At 44.4% G+C, this 23,943-nt stretch overlaps 1 protein-coding gene across 1 annotated transcript; it reads right to left on the reverse strand.

Moving 5' to 3' along the window:
* Nucleotides 1-5,828: 5,828 nt before the first annotated feature.
* cmc2 (C-x(9)-C motif containing 2) lies at nucleotides 5,829-22,666 on the reverse strand. Its single transcript, XM_068049096.1, has 4 exons — nucleotides 22,578-22,666; nucleotides 16,254-16,399; nucleotides 9,448-9,519; nucleotides 5,829-8,136 (listed from the first exon to the last, which is right to left on the reverse strand). Exons 2-4 carry the CDS (start codon nucleotides 16,332-16,334, stop codon nucleotides 8,062-8,064), a joined length of 228 nt encoding a protein of 75 aa, XP_067905197.1. The 5' UTR covers nucleotides 16,335-16,399; nucleotides 22,578-22,666; the 3' UTR covers nucleotides 5,829-8,061.
* Between the last annotated feature and the right edge of the window lie 1,277 nt (nucleotides 22,667-23,943).

A 23,943-nucleotide genomic window follows, 5' to 3' on the forward strand; every position in this document is an offset into this window, starting at 1 on the left:
TTCCTTACACCTTCAATGTCTGGTGATCAAAGTCCATTGTGGGTTGAATGTGCCAGGGAATGGTCCTTTGTCTCCACAAGCACTGGCTGTTAGTATGTAAATGTTTTTTTCCAGCCATGGCTGATCTGTTTAACAAGTCATTTCCTCGCTCCAGCAACAGTTTAAAATCAATGCTCATATGACAAAATTAATATGCCTCATTCTTGTCGGGTGGGGGCCTGCATGACAACAGTGTTCAGTTCCATTCGCAACTGCTCAGATAATGAAGCAGTCCGTGCCTGCTTGCATTAAGACCTGGACAACATTCAGGTTTGGGTTGAGAAGTGGCAAGTAACTTTCGTGCCACACAAGTGCCAGGCAATGACCATCTCAAACAAGAGAGAATCTAACCATCTCCCCTTGACATTCAATGGCATTACCATCGCTGAATCGTCAACATCCTGGGGGTTACCAACTGAACTGGACCAGCCATATAAAAACTGTGACGATAAGAACAGGTCAGAGGCTGGGAATTCTACAGCGAGTAACTCACCTCTTCACTCCCCAAAGCCTGTCCACCATCTATTAGGCACAGTCAGGAGTGTGATGGAATACTCCCCACTTGCCTGGATGGGTGCAGCTCCAACAAGAAGCCCGACATTGTGCAGGACAAAGCAGCCCGCTTGATCGGCACCCCATCCACCACCTTAAACATTCATTCTCTCCACCACTGGTGCACGGTGGCAATAGTGTGTACCATCTACAAGATGCACTGCAGCAACTCACCAAGCCTCCTTCGACAGCCCCTTCCAAACCCACGATCTCTACCACCTAGAAGAATAAGGGCAGCAGTCACATGGGAACACCACCACCTGCAAGTTCCCTTCTAAGTCACACATCATCCTGACTTGGAAGTATGTTGCTGATCCTTCACTGTTGCTGGGTCAAAGTCCTGGAACTCCCTCCCTAACATTTCGGTGGGTGTACTTACACCACATGGACTGCAGCGGTTCAAGGCGGTGGCTCACCGTAGTGGTGATTTCAAGGGCAATTAGGGATAAGTAATAAATGCTGGTCTTGCCAGTGATGCCCACATCCCATGAATGAATAAAAAAATTGATGCAAGGTAGAGGGGCAGGGTCAGACCCTTTCTCTCCATCAGGAGTTCTTGCTGTTCTAGGACTCTGAGGGATGAGGAATATGATTGGCAGAGGCTTGCCTGTGAGAGGTGTGGAACCCATCTGGGCATTCATCAATGCCTGGACCTGCCTGAAAGGGGAGAGATTGTTTTAAAGGGGGAGGGGTGCCACAGAGGGCAGTTTACCGATGTTTCTGGGTGCAGGAGTAGTTTCCTGCTCCAACTCGCCCAGGCGGGCCTCTCCTTTTCCAGACTCTCTGGCCTGTTCCATGGGTGGGCACCCAGGATGCATCACTAGAGGACCAGCGCCTGCCTTTGGCATCTAATCGAGGGGCTTCCCCCTCGTACACTCATGCCGCGACAGTGGTGGAAGGTCCCAGACGGGCACATCTCAGCACAAATACTGGGGATGTCCCCATTTCCCCCCACCCAACCCCCAGTTGGTAGCACTCTTGCCCCTAATCCAGAAGTTGGTGGTTCGAGCCCCATTCCAGAGATTTGAGCACAAAATAAAAAATCTAGGCTGAAACTCTGTCAGAGGTGCCCCTCTGCCCTCTCAATTGGACGTAAAAATCCCCTGATGCTATTTCGAAGAAGAGCAGGGGAGTTACCTCAGTGTCCTGGCCAATATTCATCCTTCAACCAACATCACAAAAACAGATTATCTGGTCATTATCATATTGCTGTTTGTGGGAGCTTGCTGTGCACAAATTGGCTGCCGCGTTTCCTACATTACAATGGTGACTACACTTCAAAAGTACATCTTTGGCTGTCAAGTGCTTTGGAACATCCTGAGGTTGTGAAAGGTGCTATATAAATGCCAGTCTTTCTTCGCTGGTTCCATTTATAAATGCACAGCCCCACTGTCACACTAAGTAAGGAATTTGCAAGTTTCATTCCTATAGTGCCTCTGGGATGTGCATGGGAACGTGAATGGGAGCCCATGATGATTGTGATCGATCTCCTCCCGATAGAAGTAGGACCTTCAGTAGCAACAGCATCAGGTTTAGCTGCGAGGCCGTCTACAGTCACCTGCTGATGCTAAGATGCAAATCCATCGGGGTTTTCCATTTGTTTCCTTGCCACATAGGAACAGGATAAGGCCATTCAGCCCATCGAGCCTCCTTCACCATTCAATACTATCATGGCTGATCATCTACTTCAATGCCTTTTTCCCAGACTATCCTCATATCCCTTTATGTCATTGGTATTTAGAAACCTGTCAATCTCTGCTTTAAACATACTCAATGACTGAGCTTCCACAGCCCTCTGGGGTAGAGAATTCCAAAGATTCACAACCCTCTGAGTAAAGAAATTTCTCCTCATCTCTGTCCTAAGTGGTTTCCCCCTTATTTTGAAATTGTGTCCCCTGGTTCAAGACTCCCCAACCAGGGGAAACATCTTACCTGCATCTATCCTGTCTATCCCTTTAAGTATTTTGTAGGTTTCAATGAGATCACCTCTCATTCTTCGAAATTCGAGAGAATACAGGCCCAGTTTCCCCAATCTCTCTTCATAGGACAGTCCCGCCATCCCGGGAACAAGTCTGGTGAACCTTCATTGCACTCCCTCTATGGCAATAATAACCTTCTTAAGGTAAGGAGACCAAAACAGTACTCCAGGTACGGTCTAACCAAGGTTCTATCCACTTGAAGCAAGACTGCGATAACTAGCACCTCACTCACTGTCAGGCTGTTCATCTATGAGGGCATCGCAGCTGAGCTCTGGTGCCGCCTGGGTGCCAGCTTGTGGGATATCAACTAGCACAGGGCAGGCTCAGGAATTGAACCTGGAATGATGCTAGAGTACCACACGGTCATGAGCCATCGAAGGAGATCCAGCTTTTTGATTGAAGGTTTCCTCGGCTGCCTCACTTCATTTTCCTCCTGGACAATGCAACAGCTTCAGCTGTTCCTGCAGCCGAGCCTCTGCCAAAGGCCCTGGACATTCCACCCCAACCCCCCAGAACTCCCTGACACCCTGCACCAACATCTCCGTTCAATGCTTCAGCTGGGAAGAGGCAGAAGCGTGAAGGAATTTGTTCCGGGCGGGAGCAGGAAACGGCACCGATACAGTCATCAGCCTGCGTAAGACTGGAACAAGGAATGTTCAACATATCCCACAAAAAGACAGACACATTTAGGACCCATGCGGGTACCCATAACAACACCTTTTATTTTTAGGAAGCGAGTGGAGTTGAAGGAGAAGTTGTTCAATGTGAGAACAAGTTCAACCAGGTGGAGGAGGGTGGTGGTGGATGGGGACTGGTCGGGCCTCTGTTCAAGGAAGAAGCGGAGAGCCCTCAGACCGTCCTGGTGGGGGATGGAGGTGTAGCGAGATTGGCGTCCCTAGTAAAGAGGAGGCGGTTAGGGCCAGGAAACTGGAAATTGTCAAAGTGACGTAGGGCATCATAAGACACGGATGTAGGTGGGAGGAGACTGGACCAGGGGAGAAAAAAAGAGTCAAGATAGGAAGAAATAAGTTCACTGGGGCAGGAACAGGCTGAAATGATGGGTCTACCAGGACAGTCCTATTGTGAATTTTGGGAGGTAGAAGCAGGCTGTCCGGGGTTGCGGGACTGTGAGGTGGGAAGCTGTAGAGGGAAGATCTCCGGAGGAGATGAGGTCAGTGACAGTCCTGTGGACAGAAGCTTGATATGGGGTGGTGGGGTCATGGTCCAGGGGGAGGTAGGAAGAAGTGTCTGAGAGTTGACACTCAGCCTCTGCAAGGTAGAGGTCAATACGCCAGACAACAACAGCACCACTCTTGTCAGCAGGTTTGATCACAATGTTAGGTTAGACCTAAGTGAATGGAGTACAGCAAGTTCAAAGGGAGACAGGTTAGAGTGAGTGAGAGGGGCAGAGAAATTAAGTCAGCTGATATCATGCCGACAGTTCTCAATGACAAGATTAAGAGCAGGTAAGAGGCCAGAGGGAGGGGTCCAGGAGGTGGGAGAATACTAGAGGGGGATGAATAGGTCCGCTGGTCAGGGGGTGGACTCCTGGATAAAGAAGTGAGCCCGTAGGCGATGGAAGAAGAGCGCAACGTCATGCCGAGCACGAAATTCATTGAGGTGGGGGCGTAAGGGGATAAAACTGAGTCCTTTGCTAAGTACAGTTTGTTGAGCATAAGAGAGGGGAAAGCCAAAGGATATTGTTAATACACAGCAAGGTGTGAGATTCGAACAAGAGGTGGGGTCAGAGGGAAGTGAAGAAGATCATCGATCTTTTTGTGGGGTATGTCGCACATTCCTTATTCTAGTCCTACTCAGGCACCCCCCCCCCCCTCTTTTTCCAGTACTTTGATGACTGTATCGGTGCTGTTCCCTGATCTTGCCCAGAACTGGAAAATTTCATCAACTTTGTTTCTAATTTCCACCCTTCTCTCACCTTCACAAGGTCCATCTCCAACACTTCCCTACCCTGACTTCTCCGTCTCCATCTCTGGGGTAGGCTGTCCACGAGTATTTATCATCAGCCCACTGACTCCCACAGCTACCTCGACTACCATTCCTCACATCCTGCCTCCTGTAGGGACTCCATCCTATTCTCCCAGTTTCTACCTCTCAGCTGTTCTGATGATGCAACCTTCCACAGCAGCACTTCTGATATATCTTCCTTTTTCCTCAACCGAGAATTCCCCCTCACTGAGGTTGACAGGGCCCTCCACCATGTCCGACCCATTTCCCACACTTCTGCCCTCAACCCTTCCCCTCCCAGAACCGCAACAGGATTCCCCTCGTCCTCACTTTCCACCCCACCAGCCTCCACATCCAGAGGTTCATCGTCCGCCATTTCTGCCATCTCCAGTGTCATGTCACCACCAAACACATCTCCCCTTCCCCTCACCTGTGAGCATTCTGAAGGGACGGTTCCCTCTGCATCACCCTGGCCCACTCTTGCATCACTGCTGACATCTTGTCCTCTCCCCACAGCAACTCCCCAGGTGAAGCAGCAATTTACTTTTATATACTTTATTATACTGTATTCGCTGCTCACAATTCAGTCTCCTCTACAATGGGGAGACCAAATGCAGATTGTGTGACCGCTTTGCGGAACACCTCTGCTCAGTCCACAAGCACGACCCCGAGCTTCCGGTTCCTTGCCATTTTAATTCACCACCTTGCTCTCATGCCCACATTTCTGTTCTCGGCCTGCTGCAGTGTTCTGGTGAAGCTCAACGCTAGCTCGAGCTTCCGATTAGGCACTCTACAGCCTTCTGGACTCAATATTGAGTTCAACAACATCAGACCATGACTTCCGTTTTTTTTTTAAACCATGTGCTCGTCTTAAACTGATGTTTCATGTTTCTGCTTTCGGAGACAGCTGTTCATTATTCTGCCATTAACACTCTCTGTGGACAAATGCTTTGTCTTTTACTACAACTATTAACACTCACTTTTCCATTTGTTCCATGACATCTTTGTCATTTAATCTCTCCCGCCCACCACCCTATCACAGATCTTCCCTTTTGTTCTTCTTCCACCCCTACCCCCTTTCACTTGCTTAAAACCCATTACATTTCTAACATTTGCCAGTTTTAATGAAAGGTCATTGACCAGAAATTGAACTCCGTTTCTCTCTCCACAAATGCTGCCAAACCTGCTGAAAATTTCCAGCATTTTCTGTTTTAATTTCAGATTTCCAGCGTCCATCGCATTTTGCTTGCATTGAAGACTAAAGTTGGGTTAACGAATGCCAAATTCTTCACCTAAAAGGAGTGATCTTTATTGCAATTCATTTAATTGGACATTTTGAAAATGATGCGGTTTATATTTTATGAACATGCCAAGGTTTCATTCTTGTAGCTGCCTCCTGTGCTGCTCCCATCCCTGTGGTTCAGTAGTCAGGATTTTGTGCTCACTCCAGTCAAGTATTCATGGAGCACCGTATCAGAGATGCCACCTTTCGAATGAGATGTTAAACCCAAACCCCAGCTGGCAGTTTAGGTGGATATAAAAGAACCCAGGGCAGTATTGAAAGAGGAGCAAGGAGTCCTCTTGGTGTCCTGACAACAGTCATCCCTCAACCAACACAGATTAACTGGTCATTTATCTCAGTGATGTTTGTGAAACTTTGCTGTGCTCAAAATGGCTGCAGACTTTCCCTAAATGCAGTGACTCTGATTCACAGTTAATTTATTAGCTGCAAAGTGCTTTGGGAGAGTCACCGAATCATAGAGTGATCCAGTGCAGAGGGAGGCTCGATAGGCCGTTTGAAAGAGCTGTCCAATTAGTCCCAATCCCCTACTCCTTCCCCAGGCCCTTGCAAATCTTCCCCTAAAAATCTATCCAATTTCCTTTCGAAAGGCATTGCTGCATCTGCTTCCGCTGCTCTTTCAGGCAGTGCGTTCCAGATCACAACAACTCACTGCGTAAAAAAATATTCTCCTCTTGTCCCCTCCTGTTCTTTTGCCAATTACCTCAAAACTGTGCCGTCTGGTTATCGACCCTTCTGTCACTGGAAGCAGTTTCTGATTACATGCTCTATCAAAACCCCTTCATGATTTTGAAAGGTGCTGTGTGAATATAAGTTCTTCTAACTTTCATTTTAACTCCAAACGCATTTAAAAAGGCACCTGAAGTACTGTAACCTGCAAAGCTACAGACCAGGTGCTCTCAGGTGGGATTAGATTGGACAGCTAGGTTTTTCAGCCGGCACACATGATGGGCTGAATGGCCTCCCTCTGTGCCCTAATTTTTCTATGATTCTAGTAACCTACTCCACTGGATGCTGCTGATCAGCTTTATCACAATGGTACAAAGCTCGATGTGAAGAGGTTCATCTCACTCCTTCTAAAGAGAGCACATTGCATTATCTGGTAGAGGCTATCAAGATGAGGAGCTCACCTTGTGCTGAACAAAAGCTTAAGCCACCACTGTAGCCCTCAGGGATAAAAGGGTTAAATCATGAGGACAGGTTACATAGAGGCGCAGGTTCCCTTGAGCATAAACGATTTAATGGTTACCTAATCAAAGTATTTATGATTGAAGGATTTGATAGCTTCTCAAGGGCAATTAGGATGGGCAATAAATTATGCTGACATCCCATGAATAAATTTTTAAAAAAGGGAAACTATTGCCTCTGATGGGAGAGTTCAGAACAAGGGGGCTTAACCTTAAAACTGCAACTCAGCCATAAAGGGGTGATGTCACCAAGGGAGTGGAAATCTCCAACTCTCCCACAAAAAGCTGGGGGTCAATTGAAAATTTCAAAACTAAGATTGATTGATTTTTGTTAGGCAAGGGTATTAAGGGATATGGAATCGAGGAGGGCAGACAGAGAGTTATTTACAGGTCAGTCACGTTCTAACTGGTGGAAAAGCTTGAGGGGTTGAATGCCCTCTTCCTGCTCCTATGTTCGCTCGTGTAGATATTGGACTGATTTAGTTTTCAAAATGTATTTTTAAAGAAGTTTAATGGTGACATTAAACTGTGAATTTTATTCTTATGGAAACCTCCAAAATTACCACCTGTTAAAACGGTCAAGTCTTCAAACAATTGTGAGGCATTGTGATCACTTTCATTTCACAGAATTGTGAAAAATTTAAACATCACTTCCACTGCAACACACTCAGTGCCCAGCAGGTGTCAGTGTCTGTACGCTCTGCAATAAAAAACTGCAGTCATTGAGGTACCAGAATTCATTTCCGGCTTAAGAGAAGACGAGACAGGAGTGATCTTTTAACTGAAGCAGAACATAATATGCAGGGCGTAGTTCGCAGGTCTTGTAGCGATCCACTTATGGAAGATTCAACAGATGACAAACCCAACCGTCATGCATAAATAAAGAAAATTAGAATACTTTTGCAGAGAAACATAAAGAGCAAAAAATCAACACAACTGAAATGGGGGGGGGGGGGTTCTGTAAATGTCCAGACTGCCGCACCCATATTTGAAAGATCAGTTCACAGCCCACTGAGCTTGGATGCACAACTGGGAACAGTTACTCGGAAGACGAATTAAGCCGCCGTTGCATCTTGGCTGCGTGTTCCCTGCTTTTGGCTCTCTTGGCTTTCATCTATTGGACAAGGGGAAAGAAAAGCAAGCTTTAGAAGCAGAAACCGAGTAAACAGAACTGATCTGAAGGCAAACTCCACTGGTTTGTGCAGTAGCCGAGATGGACAGAACAGGAAGGTTCTAGGTTTGTGCCCCAGTTTCTTAGATGACCTTGAATGTGGTGGGGGGGGGGGGGGGGGGCGGTGGTTGGGAGAGGGTGCAGGTTCACTACAATCAGCCTTTGGATTCCTTGGGTTGGGGGTGAAAACTGGCCAAGGTTCCCAATCCGGTGACACCACCTCCCCTCCCCCCACCCCACACCACCACCACGTCTGGTGAGGGCTGTCATGCCAAAAGACCTCCATTTTCAAGGGCAACAGGTGAATAATGGGCAGAAAAATGTCAACTTCTCCAGGAGAGAAGGGAGGAGAGAAAATTAACATTTTGCAATTCTGTGATCCTGTGAACATAAATAAAACCAGGTTAAAATAGAATCTTAAAAAGGGAATGAATCCCTTGTATTAATTGGTTATTTTTTAAGTTCTCAAAGCTCTCCACGCTGGTGTTTTCCTTGTGTCATGTCTGGCTTTGTTGTATGCTAATTGTTAAGGGATTGATTGCATATTTAGACAACAACTTTATTATGGTTTTATCACAAAACTATCAGGTTGATGGCAAACTAAATGCATATTGGGGTTTTTTTTCCCATCTGGCAATTCCTATGTTGCCAAGTCTGCAGATCTCAATGAGAAACCATCGTTCCATCAAAACTGTTACAAAGAAATGTTTATCTCTTTTTTTTCCTCCCCAGCTTTTCCTTCTGTAGATTTGGGGAAAAAAAGTTCCATTTAAATGGAAAGTGCTATTGACCACAGGGAACTAACTGCCTCGCAGGAGTTACCGAGCACAATTGCACAGAGTTCAGTTTTCATTCCGGAGTCCTACTCGCTCAGACTGGTGTTCACCGCCTGCCATCTTTACCCTATCAGTGGCTCAGGAGTCGGAGCAATATAGACAGATGAGCAGCATCGCTCCAAGAGATGGTGGAGAAGACAGAACAATGAAAGTGTGCCTGTCGTCATGTATTAAACAAACAACCTGGCAGCTTCTTTCTTCAGGTAGGTCACAGGGGCAACCACAAGCAGGAGCAAAACATTTCCCAGTGACAGGGATAAAACAAGAAGCTACAACGCTCAGGGGCAGAAAGCTGGAAGAGAACCTCTGAATTTATATATAAACAAAGAGAAAAAAAGGCAAAACAAAAAAGCAAACATGTGGTACTGCCCCAATAACAAGCAAACAGCACAGTCGACAACTTTTAAGACCACTTTACCTCCACCTCTAAGCATTGCCTCATCTCTCGGTCAATGTCATTGCATTTTCCCAGAAACTTCAGGAAGCTGTGCTGTTGAAACAAAAAAATACCAAGTAAGTTACAATATTGGTCACTCTAGCTAGCAGCGGTGAGAAAGCTGACTTTGACAAGACTATTGTAACCAGGTGATGACACTACATGACTTCTGACCTGTCATGGTGTATTATGGTTCTCCCACATGGTATATAGTTGAAAGACTTTGGGCCCGATTTTAACTCTTAAGGTTTTGAATGAAATAAAACCTTGCCCTTTGTTTACTTGAAAATAATTACCAATTAAATCAAAATGTATTTTTTTGTCTATGTTTTGATAGCAGTATTTGCAATTGTACAGATTTAATGCTACACCTGCCAAGATGTAGCATTAAGATATTAATGATCATTCTTGATGTGTTGGCAGCAGATATATGGATTTTGCATCAAGAAGCTAGATAGTCAAAAGTTAGGTGTGGATATCCAGGCTCTCCTGGTGGTTCCTTAGGTAAATCTATCACTCAATGTCAAGATGTGAGGACATCAATTGAGAACAGACAATAAAAGCAAGACAGCTTGGTTGGCATGATGGGAGTGGGGGGAGGGTACTTTCAATGAGGTCAGAAGGATGGGTGGTGGGTGGTGATCTGATTGAGGTGTTTAAAGGATTCAATAGGGTCAATACAGAGAAACCATTTCCTCTGCTGGGGGGAAATCCAGGACATGATCTTTAAATTAAAATTAGGCCATTTACAAGTGAGATCGGGAAGGACTTTTTCACAAAAAAAAAAGGTAGTGGAAATCTGCAACTCTCCCTTCCCCAAAAGGCTGTTGATGCTGAGGGTCAATTGGAACCTACAGGACTGTTAGCTAGAGGTATCAAGGGATACGGAATAAAAGGTGGGTAAATGGGGTTGAGGTGCAGATCAACCTTGATCGAGGGTCTGAATGGCCTGCTCCTGTTCCTACAGTAAAAGCTGAACTGTGAATTTATTTAACCCCCTTGCACTCTCGTGTCCCTAACTCTCATTGTGGTAAATGCCTGATAAACTCACCTCACTAGTTAATAGGGAGAGCAAGAAAGTCTCTTGTTACTGGGTTTTTCCTGCTGCTATTGTTGTTATGAGGGCCCAGTAAACAGGCTGTCCTGTTCCAATCATGATCGTAACAATATTTAGGAAAGTCTCCAGAAAAGAAAAATGTTCAGAATAAACTTTATTAGAGTGGTTAGAATGTGAACTCGCTATCACAAGCCGTAGTTGAGGTGAATAGCATAAATACATTTAAGGAGAAGCTAGATAAGTACATGAGGGAGAAAGGAATAGAAAGTTATGCTGATAGGGTTAGATGAAGTAGGGTGGGAGAAAGCTCGAGTGGAGCATAAAGGCCAGAATGGACCTGTTGGGCCGAACAGCCTGTTTCTATGCTGTAGACCCGATGTAAAGGTTAATGGGGGAGTGGCAATGGAGAAAGGAATGAGATTGACTCAAAAGGAAAAACAGAGCCTCTTAAAGATGCGGGAGGTCCCTGTCAGAACGATATGTTTCCACTCCGCCATTATGAACAATTAACAAACTTTTTCACCAGTCTTTACACTCTCCAGCCCAGGTGCCTCGGGCAGGATTTTACATTTCGATAGTCTATTCAAATCAGGGGTGTGTCTCCTGATGAAGCAAAGGAGGAAGAATGATTGGTTGGATCCTTCCATCTATGAAAGATGATGGATATGCAGCAAACAATCCATTTTGGTGAGGTGTCTTCTCTTGATGCACCTTTGCTGATGGCTGTGAAGGACAATCCTTGAGAGGCAGGTTCTGCCACAAGTGCCGCACGTGAAGTTTCCAAGTGACGCTGAGAGCTGTTGCTTTTAACATTGGTTGCCAAGCTACTGTAGCAACTGGTCATCGTGGTAGTGCCCACCAGTCCACAGGATGTGTCGTCATTTCCCTCTTTCGCCAGTTAGTGACTCCCAAGTGCAACAGTCGACATTTAGGGCCTTCATGACACGCTTGCAGCATCCTTGAAGCAGAGCTTTGGGCGCCCCACTGGTCATCTGGCACTGGCTACCTCACCATACAGAAGGTCCTTGGGTGTGCGACCATCTTCCATCCTGTGGGGGTGTCTGATCCACTGAAGCCACCTCCGTTTGATTAGTGCCAACACACTTGGGAGCTCTGCCTTTGAGGGGACTGACACACGAGTGATGTTGTTCTGCCAAGATATACCCACAATGCGCCGCAGACAGCAAAGATGGAAATTATTGAGCTTCTTTTCCTGGTAGCTGTAAGTCGTCCATGTTTCACAGCCATATAGCAAGGTGCTGAGAACACAGGCCTTATAAACCATCAGCTTGGTCCTAAGGGTCAGCTTGGTGTTATCCCATGCGCGTTTTGCAAGTTGGCCAAAGATGGTAGCTGCTTTCCCGATGTGTGTATCGAGCTCTGCACCAAGGGACAGATTGTCTGTCACCGTGGACCCAAGGTAACAGAATTTGCTAATCAGTTCCAGTGGGTATTTATTTAGCGTGATCAGGGGCAGAGATGCAACTCCTTGTTCCATGACCACAGTTTTCTTGACACTTAAAGTCAAGGAGAACAAAAGGGGAAGAAGAGTAGGAAATAAAACTGGGAAAACAGGCGAGTAGCAGAAAGATGTAGTTGCAAGGGTGGGGCAGGAGTGACGGGGTAATTAAAGAACTGGGTAGTGCATCAGTAAAACGATTAAAATTAGAAATGATATGTTGGAGGGTTGTTTGAGAATTAAAATAAAAGATGTTGCATTTTGTTTTTTTTTAAATCTACAATGTGAATAATTTTTAAAAATGCAAAACTGGAAAAAAATCAGACTGCTACATTTTCCTGCTTCAATCAGTGCCAAGGCAGAACTGATCAAACATTCCACCCCCTGCATGTACTTCTGTACTGGGAATAACATGAGTTTTACTTACATGAAACAGCTAGTTTATTAATTACTGGAGTGATTGTCAGGCCTCAAGCTTTTGATTAAATAGCTACTTTATTACCAATAAAATAAGTACATTATTATAAGAGTATCAACTTGAGGTCATCTTAAACTCTCCGGCCCGTGACTTAACTCGCACCAAGTCCTGTTCACCCATCACTCCGGTGCTCGCTGACCTATATTGGCTCCTGGTCCAGCAACATCTCTATTTTAAAATGCTCATCCTTGTTTTCAAATCCCTCCATGGCCTCACTCCTCCCTGTCTCTGTAATCTCCTCCAGCAACACAATCGTCCAAGATATCTGCACTCCTCTAATTCTGGCTGCTTGGACATCCCCGATGTTCATTGTTCTGCCATTAGTGGCCACACCTTCAGTTGCCTGGGCCTCCAGCTCTGGAATACCCTCCCTACACCTCTCCGCCTCGCTTTCCTCCTTTAAGACACTCCTTATATTCTACGTCTTTGACCAAGCTTTTGGTCACCTAACCTAATATCTCCTTTTGTGGCTCGGTGTCATCTTTTGTTTTATAATGCTCCTGTGAAACACCCTGGGATGTTTTATTACATTAAAGGCACTATATAAATATAAGTTGTTGTTAAATGTAAAAGCTTTTCTTAGATTGAAGTGTGTTACGTTACTTTACTGTAGGTGACTGCTGCATCTTGTCAATGTATCTCTTCTATTCACACGTTTCACATGTCCCACTTTCACCCTGCAGCTTTGTGCTGGATGACAGAGATACTTGTTTTTGAAGACAGTTGACCAGACTTTACAAAGTTTACTGAAAGAAAAACACTTTTTAAATACAACCTGGGTGTTATTACTTCTGTATATGCTTATTGAGTGTTTAGAAGAATGTTTTTTTCACATTCTGAACAGGGCCTTAACGTTTGCAGGACAGATGCAACTTGTTGTCTTTTTACAGGTGACTAGACTTATTTTCAAAAATAAAAATGACCAGCAGAGGTGACACGGAGTAGAAATATAAAGTCAATACGGCAAGTGTCCTTGTAGCTCACCGTTAACGTAATAAATGAAGCAATCTAATTTAAATAATATACTTGATAAGCAACATAAGGAAAGAACACCAATTAAATTATAATAATCCTTAGCGTCTACAATACATTCTATGCCCTGTGCTGCCCACTGCTCATGGAAAGTCAGCGTCAGTTCAGAGATTTAGTACATGGGCATTTTTACAACACAACTGAGATTAAGTCAGTGCAGCAATGATTTTGCTCCAACCAACATCAAGCAGGCAGAACTCACAAAATAACTACTTTTAAATAAAGAAAATCAAAGAGTTCCTTGCCTCAAGGTCCAAATACAGACTCCAATGGACGTTGTATTCGCAACAGTGTGTTAGAATGACATTACAGTCACACGGTTGCTTCTGTTCCTCACTGCACTATCCCCCTTGACAAATGGGAATGTGTTGATGTTACGTCCATGAGTATGAGACGAAAAAAATGGATACCAACCAAAATCAGACCATCCAGGGTTTTGCACAACTAATGCACTGTTGCACAGATCAACTTCTCATAAATTCTGATGTTCAGAGAGACTTGGGTGTACTCATTCAAGGAACACATAAAGTTAGCATACAGGTACAGCAAGCAATTAGGACGGCAAAGGGGATTGGAATACAAGAATAGGGAAGCCCTGCAACAATTGTACAGGGTTTAGGTGAGGCCACACCTGGAGTACCGTGCGCAGTTTTGGTCTCCATAATGTTATGAACTGGTGAGCAATGTAACGAAGGGTCTTTGGCTGTCTTCACCTGGTCTTATTGTAACAGGGTTTAATTTTAAATGCACTGCGTTTTGAGCTCCCTTTTTGTGAATCTGTGTTCACAGTTTCCAATTATCAGGCAAATAACTGAGCACAGACAGGCTTTCTTTGGTTTAAAGCAGAAAGAGGAAATTTATGAAAGCTTAAAACTTAAACTCTAATACGGAGTGTTACGCCTACGGATTTATGACGTGCTCATGCTAGCATGCATACGCGATATAAACATGCAGATAGGAATAGAAAAGAGAAGAAAAGATAAGTAGAACACTTTGAGGCAATATCTTGTTACTGTTTCTCGAGCTCGCTGTAGTTTTTGATTGAAGATATAGTCTTGCATTTCGTTGGGACCCAGTAATCTTGAAACTTTGTTCATGTGGCAAACCTTTCTCTCTGAGTTTCACGTATCTTCAATGGTTTCAGTTCCCTGAGGGATGAGCAGGCATACAGACAGGAGATATGTTCTTGCTTCAGTTCCAGGGGCACATGGCGTTCTGCCCCCAAATCCCTTTGTTGGGAGTTCAAATTCAAAATAAAACTCCCAAGTTGCCCAGCAGGCTAGTCATGTGACTAGCTCCTCACATGGAACAGTCTCTTCAAAAGATCCTTGGTGGGAAGTGCAAATTCTCTGCAACAGCCATAGTCATGTGACTAAAAATGGTCTGTGCACTTCTGTGTATTGGGAAGCAACAGCTGGGGCTCCCATTGTTTCAACATTGTCTGGTATTATGCAAATGTCCTTCCACTCAGGGCTTGCAATTTTAAGTTTCTGTTCATGTGGAAAAATAATGTGTGTCTCAGTCTTGGCAGGTGGGAGTTTGCCTGACAATATCTAAGGAAGGATATACTTGCCTTGAAGGCGGTGCAGCGAAGGTTCACTAGCTTGGTTCCTAGGATGATTGGGTTGTTCTATGATGAGAGGCTGAGTAAATTGGGCCTATACCCTCTGGAGTTTAGAAGAATGAGAGATGATCTCCTTGAAACATACAATATTCTGAAGGGGCTTGATGCTGAGAGGTTGTTTCCCCTGGCTGGAGAATCTAGAGCACGGGGGCACAGTCTCAGGTTAATGGGGCCAATCATTTAGGACTGAGATGAGGAGAAACATCTTCACACAAAGGATTGTAAATCTTTGGAATTTTTTACCCCAGAGGGTTGTGGATGTTCCATCGCTGAGTATATTTAAGGCTAGGATAGATAGATTTATGGTCTCTCAGGAATGAAGGAAGACGGGGATAGGGTAGGACAGTGGAATAGAGGTAGAATATCAACCATGATCACATTGAATGGCGGAGCAGGCTTGAGGAGCCATATGGTCTACTCCTGCTCCTATTTCTTATCTCCTTACATGAATAGTCTTCTGTGCTACATGCCTTCATTTGTCAAAGGAAAAGATGTCTGTCCACTTTTCCCAAGTTATCCCAGTGTTATATACTATTTTTTAATTCATTCTTGGGATGTGAGATTCGCTGGCAAGGCCAGCATTTATTGCCCATCCCTAATTGCCCTTGAGCAGGTGGTGGTGATCCACCTACAACTGTGTGGTTTCAGAGGGCAGCTAAGAGTCAATCACACTGCTGTGGGTCTGGAGTCATATGTAGGCCAGACCAGGTAAGGACAGCAGATTTCCTCCCCCCCACCCCCGAAGGACTTTAGTAAAACAGATGGTTTTTGTGGCAATCCAGTAATTTCGTGATTATGAATGAGACGAGCATTTTTATTCCAGATTTATTACTTGAATTTAAATTCCTCCAGCTGCCACAGTGGGATCTGAACACGTGTCCCTGGAGCACTAGTCTGGCCCTGTGAATTACTAGTTCATTAAAGATACCACAATGCTACCATCTGCTATATATACGGTGTATATAACAGGACAGTGCATCTGAGTGATCACAAGAAAAGCTCAGTGGGCCAATAAGGGAAATTAGACAAGAGTTTAATATTTGCTAAAAAGGAGAGCAGCAATGGTTTCCAGGAATTCATTAAAACATACTAGGCAACACTTCAGAAGTGAAAGTGCACCATTTTAATTCATACTCACTTCTCTATGGCACTGTTTGAGACGCTCAATGATAACATTGCACTCCTCTGTATGTAAGTGTGGAGATAGATCCGGGTGCATGTTCGGCTATAGTTTATTCTTTGCTAACCGGGACGTGGCTTCTTAATACTTGTAAAAACTTGTCTCTGAAAGTCAGGTTTATATGTACAGATCAGCACATGCTATCAATAATCACTAAATTGTATATTATCAGCAAAATTGCTCATGTTTACATTACCATGATTAAATTCCATTCACAATTGATGCAAGACAGGCTGGTAACGGACGTCAGAAAGTTAAAAAAAACTTTCCTTCCATGACAGCGATTTCAATTGCTCCTTTAAAAGAAAATAAATCATCCCACTCAGGGTGCTCACCCTTCCTCCAGTTCACTGCGAGCAATGCCACGAGAGGTCTGCCAGTAACAAGATTATTTATACAATTCAAAGTTTCATGCAATCATTACTTCTAAATGAAAGACTTGCATTTGTATAGCACCTTTCACAACCTCTGGATGTCCCAAAGCGCTTTACAGCCAATGAACTACTTCTGACGTATAGTCATCACTGTAATGTGTGAAACATGGCAGCAAGCTTCCACAATCTGCAACCCAATGATGACCACAATGATGTTTTAGTGATGTTGGTTGAGGGATAAATGTTGGTCAGAACCCTGGGGAGACCGGGGGAATAATGTTATTGGATTTATTACATGGACCTGTAAGGGCATACTGGGCCTCGGTTTAAAGTCCCCTGCAAAAGACGACACCTCTGCCAGTGCAGCACTCCCTGAGTACTGCATTGGGAGGATCAAGCTAGATTAGGAAGTAGGGTCCACTAGTTTCAGGAGCACAAAATTGGTGAAACCAGCGCAAAAGAATGGGAAATTTTAAACGCAAGTTACATCAAGCATAAACTGAGTTTATGTGACCTTTGGCGCTAGTTTAAAAATCATTTTGCCCACGCACTCAAAACTGGCTATGCCCCCAGATCAAAATAATGAAGATGGTCAATTTCCATCAATTGTGCCCCTGTGAGGAGGCTCTTCAAATTGAGGTCATACAGGCACTAGGCACGTTTTTAAAGGTTTTACATATTAAAAAATATTTAGTTCATTGAGAAACTTCCCAGTGTATACCAATGAAACTAATAAATGGTTCGGCACTTTTTCTTAAGTCATCTTTAGTGATTTAAAAGAAGGCTACTCACAGGTGGTGGACTAGACCTCTTATTAAAAATGCTAAAAGAAATTTTGTGATAAGCCAATGTTGCTGTAAGCTACAACACTGGCATCTACAATGACAATGTGGAAAATTCCTCAGGTATGTCCTCTTGACAAAAAGCAGGAGAAATCCAAACCAACTAATCAATGCCCCATCAGTCTACTCTCAATCATCAGCAAAGTGATGGAAGGTGACATTGACAGTATTACGGACAGGGGGGGTAAGTGGTGTGAGAGGCTTCCACTTTTCACCTTTCAACTGACCGAAGCTAGTGTTTTGTTAAAAATGGTGTGTTAGTCCCGGAGCGTTTTTAGGGTCAAATAAATAAACAAAACGAAAAGTTCTCTCATTGGTTATCTTTCTCTTTTTAACCTTTTATTTTTAAAACCATTCATGAAATGGTTGCAACCTCAACCACACTTGCATTCACAGACAGATGCACTCACAGGAATAGATAGATAGAAAGAAAGGGTAGGATGCAACTAAAGTCCAAATTGCTGTAGAAGAATCTGTTGCTTAAAGAAACCTTCAGAGTTTCTTTCAGGAGGAAATTTTAAAACGGTGTTGCAGGCCTGAATGCTCCTTGTCTTGGAGTCGCTGAAGTGTTGTAGTCTTCTGCAGTTAAAATTCAGCCCAAAGTTGGTGGTGTGAATCTGGTTGACTTTCACAGATGGAAAGTCTCAAAGCCAGCTTGCAATTTCTCTGCTGCAGTGGTTGTTCAAGTTGGTATACCGTTGTTCTGTTTAGCTGGACTGTATTTCACAGCCTCTGGCTGGAATTGGCTTTTTGCTCTCTTTAGTTGATCTCCCCTCCCTCTCCAGAGAACTACCTTTTAAAAAGTCATCACATTTGAGTCTCTGTCAGGTAACAAAGGGCCCTCTCCCCTGGTGTGAGCGCACAATAGAAACTACTGCTATCTGTTGGCAGCTGGATGGGGACCGTTCTATTACAATAGTGTTACTTCACATCTACTCCTCTTGGCTTGGGCTGTGGAGTCAGTTTGTCTACAGAACATTTGTTAGTCTCATTCCTGCAGGTAGGAGTCATTAACATGAAATGGGCTTCTTTCCATTTCAATGTGTTTTCCCCAAAGCTAATTCAGACGCAGTTAATGAGTTTTATCTTTGCAGACAGGCTTTAGTTTAGAGATACAGCACTGAAACAGGCCCTTCGGCCCACCGAGTCCGTGCCGAACATCAACCACCCATTTGTACCAATCCTACACTAATCCCATATTCCTACCAAACATCCCCACCTGTCCCTATATTTCCCTACCACCTACCTATACTAGTGACAATTTATAATGGCCAATTTACCTATCAACCTGCAAGTCTTTTGGCTTGTGGGAGGAAACCGGAGCACCCGGAGAAAACCCACGCAGACACAGGGAGAACTTGCAAACTCCACACAGGCAGTACCCGGAATCGAACCCGGGTCCCTGGAGCTGTGAGGCTGCGGTGCTAACCACTGCGCCACTGTGCTTGTTGATTGACAGTACAGAAGCAGACACCTGGCCTCTACTCCATTTAATCTGTGGTACAAATGAGTCCACCTTCTTGTGGTTCAGTTCAACAGGTGACTTTTATTTCATAATTCATCCAGTTCATTGTTATGCTCGGAAGGAGCCGTGATGAAATGAACACAGTACTATCAAGCAGCACTTACTCAGCAATAACCTGCTTACCGATGTTCAGTTTGGGTTCCGCCAGGGCCATTCAACTCCAGACCTCATTGCAGCGTTGGTCCAAAAGTGGACAAAAGAGCTGAATTCCAGATGTGAGGAGAGTGACTGCCCTTGACATCAAGGCAGCATTTGACCAAATGTGTCATCAAGGAGCCCCAGTAAAATTGAAGTCAACGGGAATCATGGGGAGCACTTTCCACTGATTGGAGTCATACCAAGAACAAAGCAAGATGGTTGTGGTTGTTGGAGGTCAATCATCTCAGTCCTAGGACATTGCTGCCAGGGCAGTGCCCTAGGCCCCAACCATCTTCAGCTGCTTCATCAATGACCTTCCCTCCAATACAAGGTCAGAAGTGGGGATTGCTGATGATTACACAGTGTTCAGTACCATCCACTACTCCTCAGATACAGAAGCAGTCTGTCCTCAAATGCAACAAGACCTGGACAACATTCAGGCTTGGGTTGAGAAGTGGCAACTAACATTCACGCCACACAAGCCCCAGGCAATGACCAAGTCCAACAAAAGAGAATCCAACCATTTCCCCTTGACATTCAATGGCATTACCATCGCTGAATCCCTCACCATCTACATCCTGGGGGTTACCTTTGACCAGAAACTTAACTGGACCAGCTATATAAATACTGTGACTACAAGAGCAACTCAGACGCTGGGAATTCTGCAGCGAGTAGTCACCTCCTGATTCCCCAAATCCTGTCCACATTGACAAGGCATAAGTCAGGAGTGTGATGGAATACTCTCCACTTGCCTAAATGAGTACAGCTTCAACAACATTCAAGAAGCTCGACACCATCCAGGACAAAGCAGATCACTTTATGACATTCCATCCACCGCCTTAAACATTCACACCCTTCACCAACAGCGCACAGTGGCAGCAGTGTGTACTGTCTACAAGATGCACTGTGCAACTCACCAAGGCTCCATGAACAGCACCTTCCAAACCTGCAAACTCTACCACCCAGAAGAACAAGGGCAGCAGGTGCATAGGAACACCACCACCTGCAAGTTCCCCTCTAAGTCACACACTGTCCTGACTTGGAACTATATCGCTATTCCTTCACAGTCACTGGATCGAAATCCTGGAGCTCCCTTCCTAACAGAACTGTGGGTGTACCTTTACCAGATGGACTGCAGCAGTTCAAGAAAGCAGTTCACCACCGCTTGCTCAAGGGCAATTAGGGATGGGCAATGGGAAACAAGAAAATGGAAGAGAATTTGAACAAGTATTTTGTATTTCACAGTAGAAGACACAAAAATAGCAGAAAATTAAGAGGCAAAAGGGAGGGAGGAACTTAAAACAGTCACTATCACTAGAGTTAAAAGTACTAGGAAAACTAATGGGACTAAAGGCTGAGAAGTCCCCTGGACCTGATGGCCTGCATCCTAAGGTCGTAAAAGAAGTGGCTGCAGAGATAGTAGATGCATTGGTTGTAATCTGCCAAAATTCCCTAGATTCTGGTAAGGTTCCAGCAGATTGGAAAACCGCAAATGTAACAACTCTATTCAAGAAAGGAGAGAGACAGAAAGCAGGAAACTATAGGCCAGTTAGCCTACCAACAGTCATTGGGAAAATGCTAGAAACCATTATTAAGAAAGTAGTAGCAGGACATTTAGAAAATCATAATGCAATCAGGCAGAGTCAACATGGTTTTATGAAAGGGAAATCGTGTTTGACAAATTTATTAGGGTTCTTTGAGGATGTAACAAGCAAGCTGGATAAAGGAGAACCAGTTGATGTGGTGTATTTGGATTTCTAAAAGGCATTCGATAAGGTGCCACATAAAATGTTGCTGCATAGGATAAGAGCTCATGCTGTTGGGGGAAATATATTGGCATGGGTAGAGGAATGGCTAACTAACAGGAAACAGAGAATTGGGATAAATGAGACATTTTCAGGTTGGCAAACTGTAACTAGTGGAGTGCCACAGGGATCCATATTAATGACTTGGATGAAAGGACCGAGTGTATTTTAGCCAAATTTGCAGCCAATACAAAGATAGTTAGGAAAGCAAGTTGTGAGGAAGATACAAAAAGTCTGCAAAGAGATATAGATAGGTTAAGTGAGTGGGCAGAATTTGGCAGATGCAGTATAATGTGGGAAAATGTGAGGTTGCCCACTTTGGCAGGCAGAATGGTAAAGCAGAATATTATTTACATGGAGAGAGAGACTGCATAATGCTGCAGTACAAAGGTTCTGAGAGTCCTTGTACATGAATCACAAAAGGTTAGCATGCAGGTGCAGCAAGCAATTAGGAAGGCAAATGGAATGTTGGCATTTATTGGAAGGGGGATGAAGTATCAAAGTGGGGAAGTCTTGCAACAACTGTACAGGGCATTGGTGGGACCGCACCTAGAGTACAGTGTACAGTTTTGGTCTCCTTACTTAAGAGAGACACTTGCATTGGAAGCAGATCAGACAAAGTTCATCAGGCTGACTCCTGGGATGAAGGGGTAGTCTTATGAGGATAGGTTGAGCCTATACTCATTGCAGCTTAGAAGAATGAGAAGTGATCTTATTGAAACATGGAAGTTTCTGAGGGGGCTTGACAGGATAGATGCTGAGAAGATGGTACCCCTCATGGGGGAATCTAGAACGGGGGGGGGGGCAAAGTTTCACAATAAGAGGTCTCCCTTTTAAGACAGAGATGAAGAGGAATTTCTTCTCCCAGAAGGTCATTAATCTTTAGAATTCTCTTCCCCAGAGAGCAGTGGAGGCTGGGCCATTGAATATATTCAAGGCTGAATTAGACAGATTTTTGATCTACAAGGGAGTCAAGGGTTATGGAAGTAGGCAGGAAACTGGAGTTAAGTCCACAATCAGAACAGCCATGATCGTATCGAATTCGAATGGCCTACTCCTGCTCCTATTTCTTATGATCTTATTACTCCTAAGCTGCAAATATGCCATTTTACACACTTATTATTTCCTGATATTGTATAAAAATCTAAACTTGAACCATAAATTCACTTCATAAACCAACATATTGTACCCAGTTTCCTGACTGTGCCCACAGCAGAAACACTACCCAATATGTATTCAAGCCTTGAACTTGAAGGTGTTTGGAACGACAGCCCATGACCTTCTGACTCGACAGGATGAGGGTGCTACTGCTGAGCAATAGCTGAATGCAGTTATTGTTGTTATATAAGCAAATGGGATAGTTCTGATACACAGGCAACAAGCATACAGAACAGTGAGATTAAGGAGCAGTTAATTGTTGCATCAAGTCTTCCTGGGGCACAGGACAGGAGCTCAGGGTCACACATTAATTTCTTTATTTACACTTACAACATGCCTTGTTGCTTCAACATTTGATTTTTATTTATAACTTCTATGCATTTTAAGACAGATATACTGATAACTGCCAGTGTATAAAACATCGCCCCTACAATACTCACCTTACTTCCAGCGGCTCTCAGAACCTTGTGTAACTGCATGGCAGGAAGTAACAATTTTTGCGATTGACAAGGGAACAGACCATTCAGGTGATGGTCTGTCGAATAGAAGCCTCCAATGGGTGAACAAGAAAGGGCGGGTGCATCCGAACAGAACCAATCAGCGAATAGGGGGGGGCGGGAGCTGCCTTGGAAATGACATCACACATCTCGTGTCGCAGCAGCCTACAGCTGTCAATGGGCAAGAGTGAGGATTTAAAGGGGCAGGGACATCAAGCAGAAAAACTGAGTCCTGGGGGAGGGTCTGTGTTCTTTGGCTGTCAATTAGGATGATGCAAATGTGCATTGCACATAAAATGGCAATTGTGAGGCAACTCATGTTCTGTATCGAAGGAATCTGATCTCTATTGTACTTTCCGAAATGTGAAATTTGAACTGTTTGGAACTGTTTTGTTATGTATTTTTAGGAATTTTTTATGAATAAAGTATATTTTTGGAAAAAAATTAGGATGATCAATCAGCTGTGATGGTATTGACTGGCAGGTCAGGCTCGAGGGGTCATATGGCCCAATCTTGCTTCAGTTTCTTAAGCTCTTATTAAATCTTCAATCAGAATTGCTTAAATGATAAGTGTCCCCTTTAAAAAGGGGCACAAACAATCAGTTCCAAATTATAATAGAACTAATGAAAAAGCTTATCAAATTATAACTGTTTCCTGAATCCACTATGCACTCCAGTCCCCAGGATTCCTATAAATATATTGGCAGACACTGGGTCTCTCCCTCCAGGGAGGGGACACCTAGGCACAGACATAGTCGCAGAAGAGAGGCAGTCAGCCAGAACAAACACCCCCACTGATCACACCCTGTCTGGATGTATTAATGGCCATCTTGGCCAGGCCCAGGAACAGACTGTCAAAGAACCCCACCAGTCTGCCCACTCCCCTCCGCTCCAGGTGGCCAAAAATCAGGGTGTGGGACAAAAGTGCAGGCAGAAATTGAGGAGCAGCTTCTTCAGATAGTGGACAATAGCTGCAACCTCATATATATATTTCCAGGTTGCAACAGTTGCAGGCAGCCTGGTGAGGGGGTGGGTGATGGTGGTCTGTGAATCAACTTAATAATGTGTTTGTTGGGATTGCTCCACGTTAGATCTCAGTGGTGCAGAGGACTCCCATATATAGATCCCTCTACTGGAGGCACCCGCCTTGGCCGGACATGTTCCAAGAGTGGGATTCAAGCCCTCTCACCAATAAGAAATTCTGTCCAAACAGGGATTAGCCTGGACAGGGTCATTCCACACGCTTGAGCCTCCTTGACACATCTACTGGAGTCAGGGCTGAGCACCGGATCAGAAACTCAGCTTAGGG

This window comes from Heterodontus francisci, chromosome 17, assembly GCF_036365525.1.
Source record: "Heterodontus francisci isolate sHetFra1 chromosome 17, sHetFra1.hap1, whole genome shotgun sequence".
Lineage (NCBI taxonomy): Eukaryota > Metazoa > Chordata > Chondrichthyes > Heterodontiformes > Heterodontidae > Heterodontus > Heterodontus francisci.